The sequence below is a fragment of the Aquarana catesbeiana genome, linkage group LG05 (assembly GCF_042186555.1).
Source record: "Aquarana catesbeiana isolate 2022-GZ linkage group LG05, ASM4218655v1, whole genome shotgun sequence".
In the NCBI taxonomy this organism is placed as follows: Eukaryota; Metazoa; Chordata; class Amphibia; order Anura; family Ranidae; genus Aquarana; species Aquarana catesbeiana.
Window position 1 is genome coordinate 567,456,739 of NC_133328.1, and position 13,322 is coordinate 567,470,060.

At 41.0% G+C, this 13,322-nt stretch overlaps 1 protein-coding gene across 1 annotated transcript in view; it reads right to left on the reverse strand.

Moving 5' to 3' along the window:
• The window catches only part of RAD54B (RAD54 homolog B), a 170,980-nt gene that overhangs the window by 21,525 nt on the left and 136,133 nt on the right, over nt 1–13,322 (reverse strand). The window contains exon 11 of the mRNA XM_073631973.1: nt 3,352–3,518. Coding sequence (XP_073488074.1) covers nt 3,352–3,518 — 167 coding nt within the window. The remainder of the gene's footprint in view (nt 1–3,351; nt 3,519–13,322) is intronic.

The window sequence follows — 13,322 nt, forward strand, 5'->3', positions numbered from 1 at the left end:
TGCACATCACTGGTTGAAGATCAGGCTTAGGTAAGAATACGGAGGGGGTGGGGGGATCCTGCAGCACAGAAGGTTTTTTACCTTATTGTATACAATGCATTAAGGTAAAAAAAAACAAAAAAACTTCAACCTTTATAACCATTTTAAGCTAAAGGACACAAGAAGTCTTGAACCTTGAACCTTCAAGACCTCCAAAAGCAGTCCTGCTGAGGAATGGGCAATACAAACAATCCCTTACAGGCTCAAGAAAAAAAAAAAAGAACTGGGGACTGCCTGCAGCTCAAAAAGTCACCTGAAAAACCCGAAGCTGGCATCAGCTGAGCCCGAAGCATCCTTCTAGTGGAACTTAGAGAACGTGTGAACAGAAGACCAGTTGACATCCTTACAAATCTGGGAAACAGATGCTTGATGACAAATAGCCCAAAAGACACTGAGAGATCTAGCAGAATGGACCTTACCAGGAAAGTCAGGAAGCGGATCCTTGAGAGCACACGTCTGAATGATGGTCTGTCCAAGCCACCTAGAAATGGTGGAATGAAAAGCCTGGCACCCTTCCAGGGTCCATTTGGAATGACAAAAAGGGAATTGGTCTTTTCGACAGAAGCAGTGGCTGAGAGACAGATTTGCACAGCCTGAACCACATCCAGGCATTGGAGGAAAATTTCCTTATGATAAGCTGGAGAAAGACAAAAGGACAGAAAAACAATATCCTGGTTGAGGTAAAAGGCAGAAACTTCTTTTTGCAGGAAGAGGTACTGGGCTTCAACAGCACCTTTACCTAAGCAAGATAAGGCTGCTAATTATGAAGCTCACCTTGCAGAGGTGACGATTACAAGGAGTGCCACCTAGTGGGTGAGATTAGACAGAGGAATGATTCTAGGCTCAATTGATAGTTTCTGAAAAGAGAAGAGAAACCAATTCACATCCCACAGAGGCACTGGGGAACAGATGGATAATCCAACATGGGCGATCCCATGTACTAAGGTCTCCATTGACCTGAAAGGCCAACGGTCTCTGAAACAGAATAGAAAAGGCAGAAACCTGACCTTTAATAGTGTTGAGAGCCAGACGCCAAACACCAGGCTTTTGGTAGTAGATAGAGTTATCCTAGGCTAGCCTACAGTTTGTTTTTTATTTGCTGGTGTCCAATTCTCTGGTGGGCGAAGGTATAACCCAAAGTTTTAGGACTTCCTGTGTTCCTCAATGGATTATAGAAACGGAGACAGAAATCTCTGAATTCAATTGTCTCCCTTTGTTCCTCTTTTTAACACATTGACTGATTTACTAAAGGAGTAGAGCATGTTTACTTTGCAAGGTGAACTTTCACTAAGTGAATGGGTGAAAATTATTTTTACAAAGAATACCAAATCATGTGCAAGATAAAAACAACAACTTGATTGTTCCCTGCACATGAATGTAAAATAGAAGCCAGCGCACTTCTTCACTAAGCTAGGGAAAACTCACTTTACAGGGTGAACATGCCTTACTCCTTTAAAAAAAAACAGCCACTGCTGTTGTTCTTATTGTTTATTTTTGACAACATGTTAGTCTGTAACTTCAGTTGAGACTTTAATACCGAATACATTACATCTCATGAAGTTGCACTTAATGTGAAAGATGACTGTTTCACTATATACACAAATATCATGATATGAACATGGATCTCGATGGAAGCTGTAACCAGTGTTGTGTCATGGTTTTGTATGTGCTAACAACAAAATATCTGATTTAAAAAAAAAAAATCAGCCGCTGTGTTGTGTTACGCGCCTTCATCGTAATTAGATTACTTTTAAAGTACATGAAAACTAATAAAAGCATTTTATATTGTTTCGTTTTCTCAACAATCATCACTTAGGAAGTGAAAAACTAGAAAATGGCTTAAAACAGCAGGGTATAACAATGCTTACAAAATGCACTATAACTAAAATATTTGTCAGAGTGCCATGCACTCATCCTGTCATTAAAGTGGCTCTAAAGGCAGAAGATTTCTTACATTAAAGTAGAACTATAGGCAAAACCTTTTTTCCCATTTTGGATGGAGTAAGGGAGGGTTATAAGCCTTGTCAATTTTTTTTTTGCAATTTGTGTTCGATTGGGGAGATTTCTCTTCACTTCCTGTCCCAAAGCCAAACAGGAAGTGAGAGGAAATCCCTCCAATTAAAGGGAATTCCTTGGGGACTCCCAGGTCACCAGAACTAGTGTCCCCATTGGAAGATTTCCCCTCTATTACTTTTGTGGGGACAACCCAAAATAGGTGATTTTCTTTTACTTTTACTTTCAATGATAATAGCAAACAGGACAAAAAGAGAGGCTGAATCTCCTTAACAGGGGCACAGACAGCAATAAAAACTAACAGGTTTTCCAATCCCTCTGCACTCTATCCAAAACAAATAAAAAATGTTTTGCCTCTAGTTATACTTTAATGCATACTTTAACCTCAGTTTTCTTTATACCTAACTGAGCCCCATCTCAATCCAGCTGTATGAGAGCAGCGGCTCTCCGAGGTCTCTGTCTCCTCATTGGCTCTTGCTGCTGTCAATCACAGCATGAGGAGAGAGTGGGGTGTGGGGCCGAGACGTTCCTTGTGTGTAAATGGACATTCATGGGAGAGTGGCTTGAGAGTGAGCCTGCTCGAGTGCCCCCATAGCAAGAGGCTTGCTATAGGGCACTCAGAAGGGAGGAGGAGCCAGGACCGCCAGTGAGGAACCAAAAAAGAAGAGGATTGGGGCTGTTCTGAGCAAAACCATTGCACAGAGCAGATAAGTATACCATATTTGTTTCTTTTTCTATTACAACCTTTAGAATCATTTTATTATTGAATGTAAAGCCCAGCCTACATTTCAGTGTCATGCAACCAATCTGAGATCTGGTCATACAATGACTGACATTTGAGCAGAGATAGGTCAAATTTTGATCAGGACATGGACATACAGTACCTGCTCAATAGAAGTTGATTGTTTGATCGACTTCTGTCGAGGAGACATATTGGAAAACTTTTCTGATCATTGGCTGTAGCCACTGATCAGTCTATTTTTCCAGCTGTGGGTGTCTCTGTCAGAAAACAATGACCTGGCAGGGGGAGATTCCTCCACCCACCTGTTTGTGTGGATAGAGGAATTTGTTTATTTTTTTCATCCCAGCTCGTTCAGTGTATGGTTAGATTTAGAATTAACTGACAAGTTAATTTAGCTTGCAGTTGATCTTCTGACCTGCATTTAATCTTCTAAACTGTATTAATCTGCTTTGTGCTGCTTTTGCATTCCTATAGACTTGTACCTGAACAGGAGAAGTCCTGACACTAACAAAGCCCATCAGCACAGATCCTAAAAATCCTTCTGCTTATATACCAACCTCTCAGATGGACTGTGCTCTTTTATTGCTTGCAAAAGCTTCATTAAAACCTGTAGTTTTCCAGACTCCGACTCTTGTACTTCCTCTGTAGTATAACTTTGTGGAAATAGATCACCTAAATTTTCATAAACGCTAATTTCCTCCGTGTTCGGATTTGTAGTTTTCTCCTGGTGAAAGAAACAACTATCAGTGCTTATCACCTCTACAGTGAAATTTGTAAATTAGCTTGCGGAATTAGGACAAAAACTTGTCTCCCATGCCATCCCTTTTGCTTCCCCATCCTTTATTGACCACTCTTTCACGTCACCACTGTCTAGTAATATATAGATTATGGCAGAACTTACTTATAAATGTATCTACACTTTGGGGTGTATAAAACGTTCCTTGTGCAGACGTATTAAACAGCTGTACAGTCAGAATGAAAATTCCCTGTTTTCTCTAACATTAGTTCTTACACTGTCAGTGCCAAATAGTAGCCATAATGCAAAAAAAATGTAAAATAATATTGCGCCAATCCCAAACAATGTATAAAAAGCTGCCAACACCACAATCAGACAAATTGTAGGACAGAAATAAAAAATAAAGTGTGGCGCTAAAATAAACTTGTTCCTAATTGGGCAGGACCCACCAGAATATCAATCTGAGGGCCTAAACTAGCCCAGTGAGGTATTTAATAAAATGAGTTTTTATCAAATCTCATATCTAAAGAATGAGGGAAAGAGGACCAGAAAAACAAGGTCATTACCCTTATATTCCCATATGTGAAATATTGTGAATAAAATCCGATAGAAAACTACCAAATGGAGAATTAATTATATTGCCCTCAAGGGGACATAAGTATAGAGTTTGGTGAATGTGTTAATCAACCGTGAGAAAAAAAAGGGGAAAAAAAGAAAAACATAAACTTAAATTGGATCAAGTGTATGTAACCACAAAGTTGTGAATCAACACCTGTTGTGTTAGTGGACAATTAAGCAAACGTGTGGGCCTGCTCAAAACAGGTACTATACAGATGCGTATATGTTTTAAAAAGCATATACATAAACAAAAAGAAATTGTCTTGTTATAAATGCAAATGTGTATAAATACAGTCCATGCACAAACTCAAATGAAATCAGGTGTGGGTTCAAATGTTAGTCCTATGAAGGTACACTGGGAAGTTAGGCCTCTAGGACTTCCTTCAGATGACCAGGATGGTTCCCATGTAATTAAATGGTAAACTGCAACTGTGGGTATAGATGTGTAAAAAATACTCTTACCAAAGGTGATGGACTCGCCAGCCAGCGGCTTTAGAGTCAGAATGAGCTTAAGATTAAACCAATGGTGATGGTTGTAGTGCTGCTGCATCCGTTAGTAGGGACGCTGGAAGGTGAAGATCCCCAGCAACACGGCCTCACGAACTCCAATGCTCAAATGATCACACAAATCCTCAGATATAAAAATCAGAGAGGAGATTCCACATAGCGTAAAAACTGCTTCCAAAAAAACTTTAATCAAAGTTTTAACAATCAAGGACTTACACTGGCTCATAAACCGCAACAGAGACCAGGTATGATAAAAGTACAATGGTTCATAGACAACAACAGAGGCCAGGGTACAAAAACGGATAAAAATCTCTAAAAAAGCGCTTATTCTATCATGGCATAACAGGCATATCAGACCCGACGCGTTTCGTCCGCTAGGACTTCAACTGGGGTATATGCCTGTATGCCACAGCAATGCCTATATATACAAAAATATAATTCACAAAAAGCCGCATCTGTATCCGGCGTGTGAGACGCCACTTCCGGGTCCCGAAAGATGACGTCAACATCATAATAAACCAATCATGGTGGACAAGTATGGGATTGTGAAACCAAGCCTCGGAATGGTATTACCAATAGCGCAGTGTTCATCGCCCTCACCAATACTAAAAGTCAGGTGGTGGTGCTATAACCAATCCGGGCTGGCGCGACCAGTCATGATTCAAATGACCGTCGCAACGACACGCCCTCATAATTCAGGGCCGTCCCTCGTAATGCGTTACGAGACACGTGCCGGCCACGGAAAAAGTTACTAGGTGTCTCAGGAAGCTAATGGCCAATCGAAACACACGTAAACAACGCGTGACGTCGATTGGAGCGAATCCCGGAACTAAAACGTCCAGGATATGTGGAACGCAAATGCGCTCCACCAATCTCTACGCTGCAATGGCATACTTACAAAGAAATATACTAAAAAAAAAACGGAATTTACAAGAAACTGTAAATAATTAGTAAATAAAGCCCGCTTTTTGTGAACTACTTAAGTTCACGTAAGGGGGGAGAATGGAGAATATGTGTATGGATCTAATGCGTGTACCGCACTTCTAACATAAACCTTGGAGTGGTAAATTGCGGTGATCAATAAAACTCAAAGTTAAAATATAAAAATATAAAAATAAGGGTCCCAAAGTCAGAAATAGATAATTGAATAGTGACCCTGGAGATTGTTAAGGCGTCTCACAAGGCGCACACGGCGCTTACATTCCATATTTATATTATATAGTGATCGCAATAGTAGACCACGCTATCAAAATTAGCTGAAAGGATACCAGTATGCAATATCCACAAAATACCCATGTCTCTAATATATCTCTTATGTCGATCAACGTATATATAGTGATCTCAAATGTATCAAACCTATAGAGGAATCTAGTGGCCTAAGGGACAAAGAAACATAACAAATTGAAAGACATATATTTAGGCTCGATTGATAAAAGCATTTATGTCCCAATCGATGTTGAGACCAAATGGCGAATAGCTTTTTAATTGGTGGATCCAAAAAGTCTCCAGCTTAGACACACCCCTCTTAAGAGATTCACCCCTCCAGTGTGGAATAAACTTATCTATTACCTGGAACTGTGTCCCAGTTGGGTTCCGATCGTGACACCTTAAAAAATGCTTGGGGACACTGTGATTTGTCAGGCCTTTTTTAATGTTGGCAATATGTTCATTCCCTCTCACGGAGAAGGTGCGTATAGTCCTACCAACGTACTGTTTTTTACATGGACATGTGATCAAATAAACCACATAACGTGTTTCACATGTCAAAAAATGTTTAATTTCATATTCTTTTCCAGTAGAGGTTGAAATAAATGTCTCGGTTCTTTTCCTCCCGCAAATGCTGTGTAGACAAACATTACAGCGTCGGCAGGGAAAAAACCCTTTCATATTTTTGAAGAAAGGAGGGCGCACTACAGGGGGGTCTATGACATTAGGAGCGATCTGACCTTTGATAGATAGAGCACCCCTATAGATGATCCCACTACGCTCAGGGAGCAAAGGGCCCAGTACGGGATCATTTCTAAGGACCTTCCAATGTTTGGATATGATTTGTTTATGCTGTGTAGAGAAACTGGTTAAGAAAGACCACTTATGTTTGTTGTCTTGTACTGGTTTAGATTGCTCTATCAACAGCGAATCTCTATTAATCAAGGAAACCTTTTTAATCTCATCATCAACTAGTATTGGGTCGTAGCCTTTGTCAATGAATCTGGATCTTAAGATTCGTGCCTGATAATGATAATCAGACAGACTGCTACAATTTCGCCTGATCCTAGTGAGCTGGCTGCGTGGTACTGATTTCAGCCAGGTCGCATGATGGCAACTATCGACCGGAATGTACCCATTCCGGTCGGTAGGTTTAAAAAACGTTTTTGTTTCCAAATGGTCATCAACTACAACTATCTCCAAGTCAAGAAAATGGACTGCCGAAGTACTGACCTCATACTTTAGCTCAATCCCAACATTGTTGGCGTTTAGTGTAGTAAGAAAAGCATGTAAGGACTCCGCACTGCCTCTCCATAGGAGGAGGACGTCGTCTATATACCTGGCCCAGAGCACTAGCTCCGGAGGGTCCAGGGCATAGACGGCGTCCTCCTCCCACCGGGCCATAAAAATGTTGGCCAGAGTTGGGGCGAACTTGGCGCCCATGGCCACTCCCTTCTGCTGGATAAAAAAGTCGCCATTGTACCAAAAGTAATTATGTTTGGTAGCAAACCTCAACAAGTCCATAATAAATCGTTGTTGGGTTTTAGGAATGGACTCTTCCCTGGATAGGAAGAGTTCAACTGCCGCTATCCCCAAATTATGGGGAATACAGGTATATAGCGACGTTACGTCAGCCGTGACTAGGAGTAAGTCCCTACTGTAAGTAATATTCTTCAACTTAGTGATGGTGTCCCTAGTATCTTTTAGGTAGGAAGGCACAGATTGTACAATGGGTTGGAGGAAATGATCTATATATTTCCCTATGCGGGAAGTAACGGAATCAACACCGCTAATGATAGGACGGCCTGGAGGCTGGGTGATACTTTTATGAACTTTGGGTAAATAATATATAACGGGGATCCTGGGGGCAACTGGAACTAAAAAACTTCTTTCTTTTTTGTCCAAGATTCCCAATTGGAAACCAGTATTTATTAGGTCAGTAAGTGATTTTTTATAAGTAGCTGTAGGATTAACATACAGTCTCCTATACGTTTCAGTATCGCTTAAAATCCGAGTCATCTCAAGGTGGTAATCACTTTTATCTAAGATAACTATCCCTCCACCCTTGTCCGCGGGTCGGATAATTAAATCTTTGCCACTAGAACCACACACAATCCTCATCAAACGCAGTGAGTTATATAGTAATGATTGTGCTAAAGCAAAAATATACCAAATACATATTATATAATAAAAATAAAAAAATATAAATAAAAATACAAAAAATACAAAACATATATATATAAATTGAAATTAAAAGTATAAAGTGATATGATCAAAAAAGTTCTTAGTGCAAGTGTAATTGATATAATCGTGATGGTTGATTGTCCCAATCCATTGAAGAGATCAGAGCAAACAATTAGTTGAAAAACACCACCAAAGCAGACACATAAATCTTCAAAGATGCAACAAATCTTGCGATGATATAAAGGTTCCGTCACCAAAGAGGAAAAAATCACCTAAGGATAATAGATATCTGCTTACCAGATACCAATGACTCCTTTAACTAAAAAGAGAGTCATTAGCGCTTGTACAGGATTGTGCCTGTTCACATGAAGGCTGGAAGGCTGGGTGGTGCTTTAGGCATAGATCCCTCCCGTCCCATTCATTCAAGATAGGAAATATGAGAAACAAAAGGGAATCTCCATAGTGTAAAACCGTTTAATGCATAAAAAAGAAGAACAATAAAATAGCCAAATGGCCTCTTACATTGATCGGTGCCTACCCGGCACTGGGACTGCTTGCATGTCAGGGTGAATGGTGTCCAAAACCCTTCGCATCACATCGCACATGCGGCGTGCGTTCCACCCTGTGCGTCTAGCTAGCCAGATAATCCGGAAGTTGGTAGGACGAATCTGAACATGTGACCACGTACCGCTCCCGGGCAGGAGCGGTACGTGGTCACATGTTCAGATTCGTCCTACCAACTTCCGGATTATCTGGCTAGACGCACGGGGTGGAACGCACGCCGCATGTGCGATGTGATGTAAAGGGTTTTGGACACCATTCACCCTGACATGCAAGTAGTCCCAGTGCCGGGTAGGCACCGATCAATGTAAGAGGCCATTTGGCTATTTTATTGTTCTTCTTTTTTATGCATTAAACGGTTTTACACTATGGAGATTCCCTTTTGTTTCTCATATTTCCTATCCTGAATGAATGGGACGGGAGGGATCTATGCCTAAAGCACCACCCAGCCTTCCAGCCTTCATGTGAACAGGCACAATCCTGTACAAGCGCTAATGACTCTCTTTTTAGTTAAAGGAGTCATTGGTATCTGGTAAGCAGATATCTATTATCCTTAGGTGATTTTTTCCTCTTTGGTGACGGAACCCTTATATCATCGCAAGATTTGTTGCATCTTTGAAGATTTATGTGTCTGCTTTGGTGGTGTTTTTCAACTAATTGTTTGCTCTGATCTCTTCAATGGATTGGGACAATCAACCATCACGATTATATCAATTACACTTGCACTAAGAACTTTTTTGATCATATCACTTTATACTTTTAATTTCAATTTATATATATATATGTTTTGTATTTTTTGTATTTTTATTTATATTTTTTTATTTTTATTATATAATATGTATTTGGTATATTTTTGCTTTAGCACAATCAGTACTATATAACTCACTGCGTTTGATGAGGATTGTGTGTGGTTCTAGTGGCAGTTCCTATGATTTTAGGTCTCTAGCGCCCCCTATTGTATACCATTCCTTATTTGATTGTTCTCATTCAAATTAAGGGGAGCAGCTTGCACTTGTGTTGTTTTTTTTGTGTTTTTTTGGTTATCTATTGATCATCCACGGGTAACACACTTCTTTGGGTCAGTTTAATTACTGATCCTCTATGTAGGCTAATTTTTAATTTTTCAATTTTAATCTATCATTCTAATTCATCAATTTATAATTATTAATTTTTCAATATTTATTTTTCCATATTTGTAAGCTCACACTATTGCTACCACTGGCGCGAGAGTATTGTTTATCTACAATTAAATCTTTGCGCTCACATAATTGTCTAAGTCCGGTTTTAATGTTGGGGTCACTGAAAATCTTTTTAACGGGCAACTTATCTAAATCTTGCAACACCAGGTCGCGAAAGACCTTGATGGAAGGGGCAGTAGACCCAGGTGGGTTAAAGAGTGAGGGATTAGAAAGTCCTGAATGGACAATATGTGAACTCACTTCTATCTGCGGTCTCCTAGGATTTGAAAGTATATGTCGCTGTACATTAAGTTTTCGTACATATTTTTGTATGTCTATAAAGGTGTTGAACTTATTAAGTTTTTTTGGGGGAGCAAATTTCAAGCCCTTTTTTAGTATATTTCTTTGTAAGTATGCCATTGCAGCGTAGAGATTGGTGGAGCGCATTTGCGTTCCACATATCCTGGACGTTTATAGTCACACTGGATATTCACTTCATATAGAGGTGTGAACCGCATGTGCGTTCCACCTCGTATAGACATTTATTTTTAGTTCCGGGATTCGCTCCAATCGATGTCACGCGTTGTTTACGTGTGTTTCGATTGGCCATTAGCTTCCTGAGACACCTAGTAACTTTTTCTGTGGCCGGCACGTGTCTCGTAACGCATTACGAGGGACGGCCCTGAATTATGAGGGCGTGTCGTTGCGACGGTCATTTGAATCATGACTGGTCGCGCCAGCCCGGATTGGTTATAGCACCACCACCTGACTTTTAGTATTGGTGAGGGCGATGAACACGGCGCTATTGGTAATACCATTCCGAGGGTTGGTTTCACAATCCCATACTTGTCCACCATGATTGGTTTATTATGATGTTGACATCTTTCGGGACTCGGAAGTGGCGTCTCACACGGCGGATACAGGTGCGGCTTTTTGTGAATGATATTTTTGTATATATAGGCATTGCTGTGGCATACAGGCATATACCCCAGTTGAAGTCCTAGCGGACGAAACGCGTCGGGTCTGATATGCCTGTTATGCCATGATAGAATAAGCGCTTTTTTAGAGATTTTTATCCGTTTTTGTACCCTGGCCTCTGTTGTTGTCTATGAGCCATTGTACTTTTATCATACCTGGTCTCTGTTGCGGTTTATGAGCCAGTGTAAGTCCTTGATTGTTAAAACTTTGATTAAAGTTTTTTTGGAAGCATTTTTTACGCTATGTGGAATCTCCTCTCTGATTTTTATATCTGAGGATTTGTGTGATCATTTGAGCATTGGAGTTCGTGAGGCCGTGTTGCTGGGGATCTTCACCTTCCAGCGTCCCTACTAACGGATGCAGCAGCACTACAACCATCACTATTCGTTTAATCTTAAGCTCATTCTGACTCTAAAGCCGCTGGCTGGCGAGTCCATCACCTTTGGTAAGAGTATTTTTTACACATCTATACCCACAGTTGCAGTTTACCATTTAATTACATGGGAACCATCCTGGTCATCTGAAGGAAGTCCTAGAGGCCTAACTTCCCAATGTACCTTCATAGGACTAACATTTGAACCCACACCTGATTTCATTTGAGTTTGTGCATGGACTGTATTTATACACATTTGCATTTATAACAAGACAATTTCTTTTTGTTTATGTATATGCTTTTTAAAACATATACGCATCTGTATAGTACCTGTTTTGAGCAGGCCCACACGTTTGCTTAATTGTCCACTAACACAACAGGTGTTGATTCACAACTTTGTGGTTACATACACTTGATCCAATTTAAGTTTATGTTTTTCTTTTTTTCCCCTTTTTTTTTCTCACGGTTGATTAACACATTCACCAAACTCTATACTTATGTCCCCTTGAGGGCAATATAATTAATTCTCCATTTGGTAGTTTTCTATCGGATTTTATTCACAATATTTCACCTATGGGAATATAAGGGTAATGACCTTGTTATTCTGGTCCTCTTTCACTCATTCTTTAGATATGAGATTTGATAAAAACTCATTTTATTAAATACCTCACTGGGCTAGTTTAGGCCCTCAGATTGATATTCTGGTGGGTCCTGCCCAATTAGGAACAAGTTTATTTTAGCGCCACACTTTATTTTTTATTTCTGTCCTACAAGTAGCCATAATGCGTTTATTTTGGCAGACATTGTGGCCACTACAAGGTGCTGACAATATAGTAATTAATCAGATTAGAGAAAATGTGCCAAATTTTTGTTTTGATTACAGTTTTATCAGTCCCACTGCAAGAGCCCACAGATTCCTGGTTATCCTGCTAGCGAAGTCCACCAAACACAACTTTCTGTGTTGGTGCGGCAACTGTACTGCTCCTGAATTCATAGAATTATTGTCAATCTCATGTAGGCTGTGCCTGCTTGCACTACAGTGAGAGGAGAAAATGTTGCAGGGGACATAGCTATCATCCTTGTCACTGATGATTCACAAACCTTTAGTCTGTCAAGCTGCACCTCGCCACGCTTAGTCCTTCCCACTGTTTTGACAGCACTGCCTCAGCTGCTGAATGTCTCCCACTTTAAAGCGGAACTATACTCACCTTGAATCCAGCAATGCGCCATCCCCGGAACTCACCGCTGGCCGCAGACATCTTCGGGCAGCCAGCTTCCAGGCCTCGATCGCCAGCCACTGTCATTGGCCAGGCTGAGATGATGTCACTCTCGTGCATGTGTGAAAGTTCCGTCAGATTTGCCATTGCCGAATTTGTGCAATGAGCTGCGCTTGCGGACAGGCAGGTAAGTAGCTTTAATGCAGAAGAGATAGAGCATGTCTCCTCTGCACCAAATATCCTGCCTGTCTGCCCATTTTAATTTTGGAACCTAAAGTTCTACTTTTAAGTGGCTGTAATGTCTAAAGGTTGTTTACCTTCATGCATTTAATGCATGAAGGTAAAAAATCTTCTGTGTGCAGCATCCCCTCAATACTTACCTGAGTCCCATTTCGATCCAGTGATCTGCACAAGAGCAGCAGCTCTCCCTCCCTGACGGGTCACATGCCTAATGAAGGACTCCTGTGTGGCTCCAAAACGTTGCAATTTCCTGTAACGATGTGATCGCTGAATAAAGCTTTGGACCCATTTTGTAGACATGTGCTGGTGACTTTCTCTCGCTATTCTCGGTTCAAGTCAGTGGTTGCCTCAGCACCCACTTACATACACAGCCATCTCTACAGGAACGTGTACATTGGAATCTTCATTGGCTGGGACACAGCAGCGGGAGCCAGAGGCTGTCAATCACAGCCTGTGAGAACGGAGCGGGGGTCAGGACTGAGCCGCACTCAGTGTGTCTTATGGGGGCACTCGGCAAGGAGCAGGTGGCCAAGAAGAGAAGGATCAGGGCTGCTCTGTGCAAAACTATTACACAGAGCAGGTAAGGCTCCTTTCACACTGGGGCGGTGGGTGCATTGGCGGTAAAGCGCCGCTATTTTTAGCAGCGCTATAACGTCAATTTCGTGGCACTATTCGGCCACTAGCGGGGCGCGCTTACCCCACTGCTAGTGGCCGAGAAAGGGCTAAAACC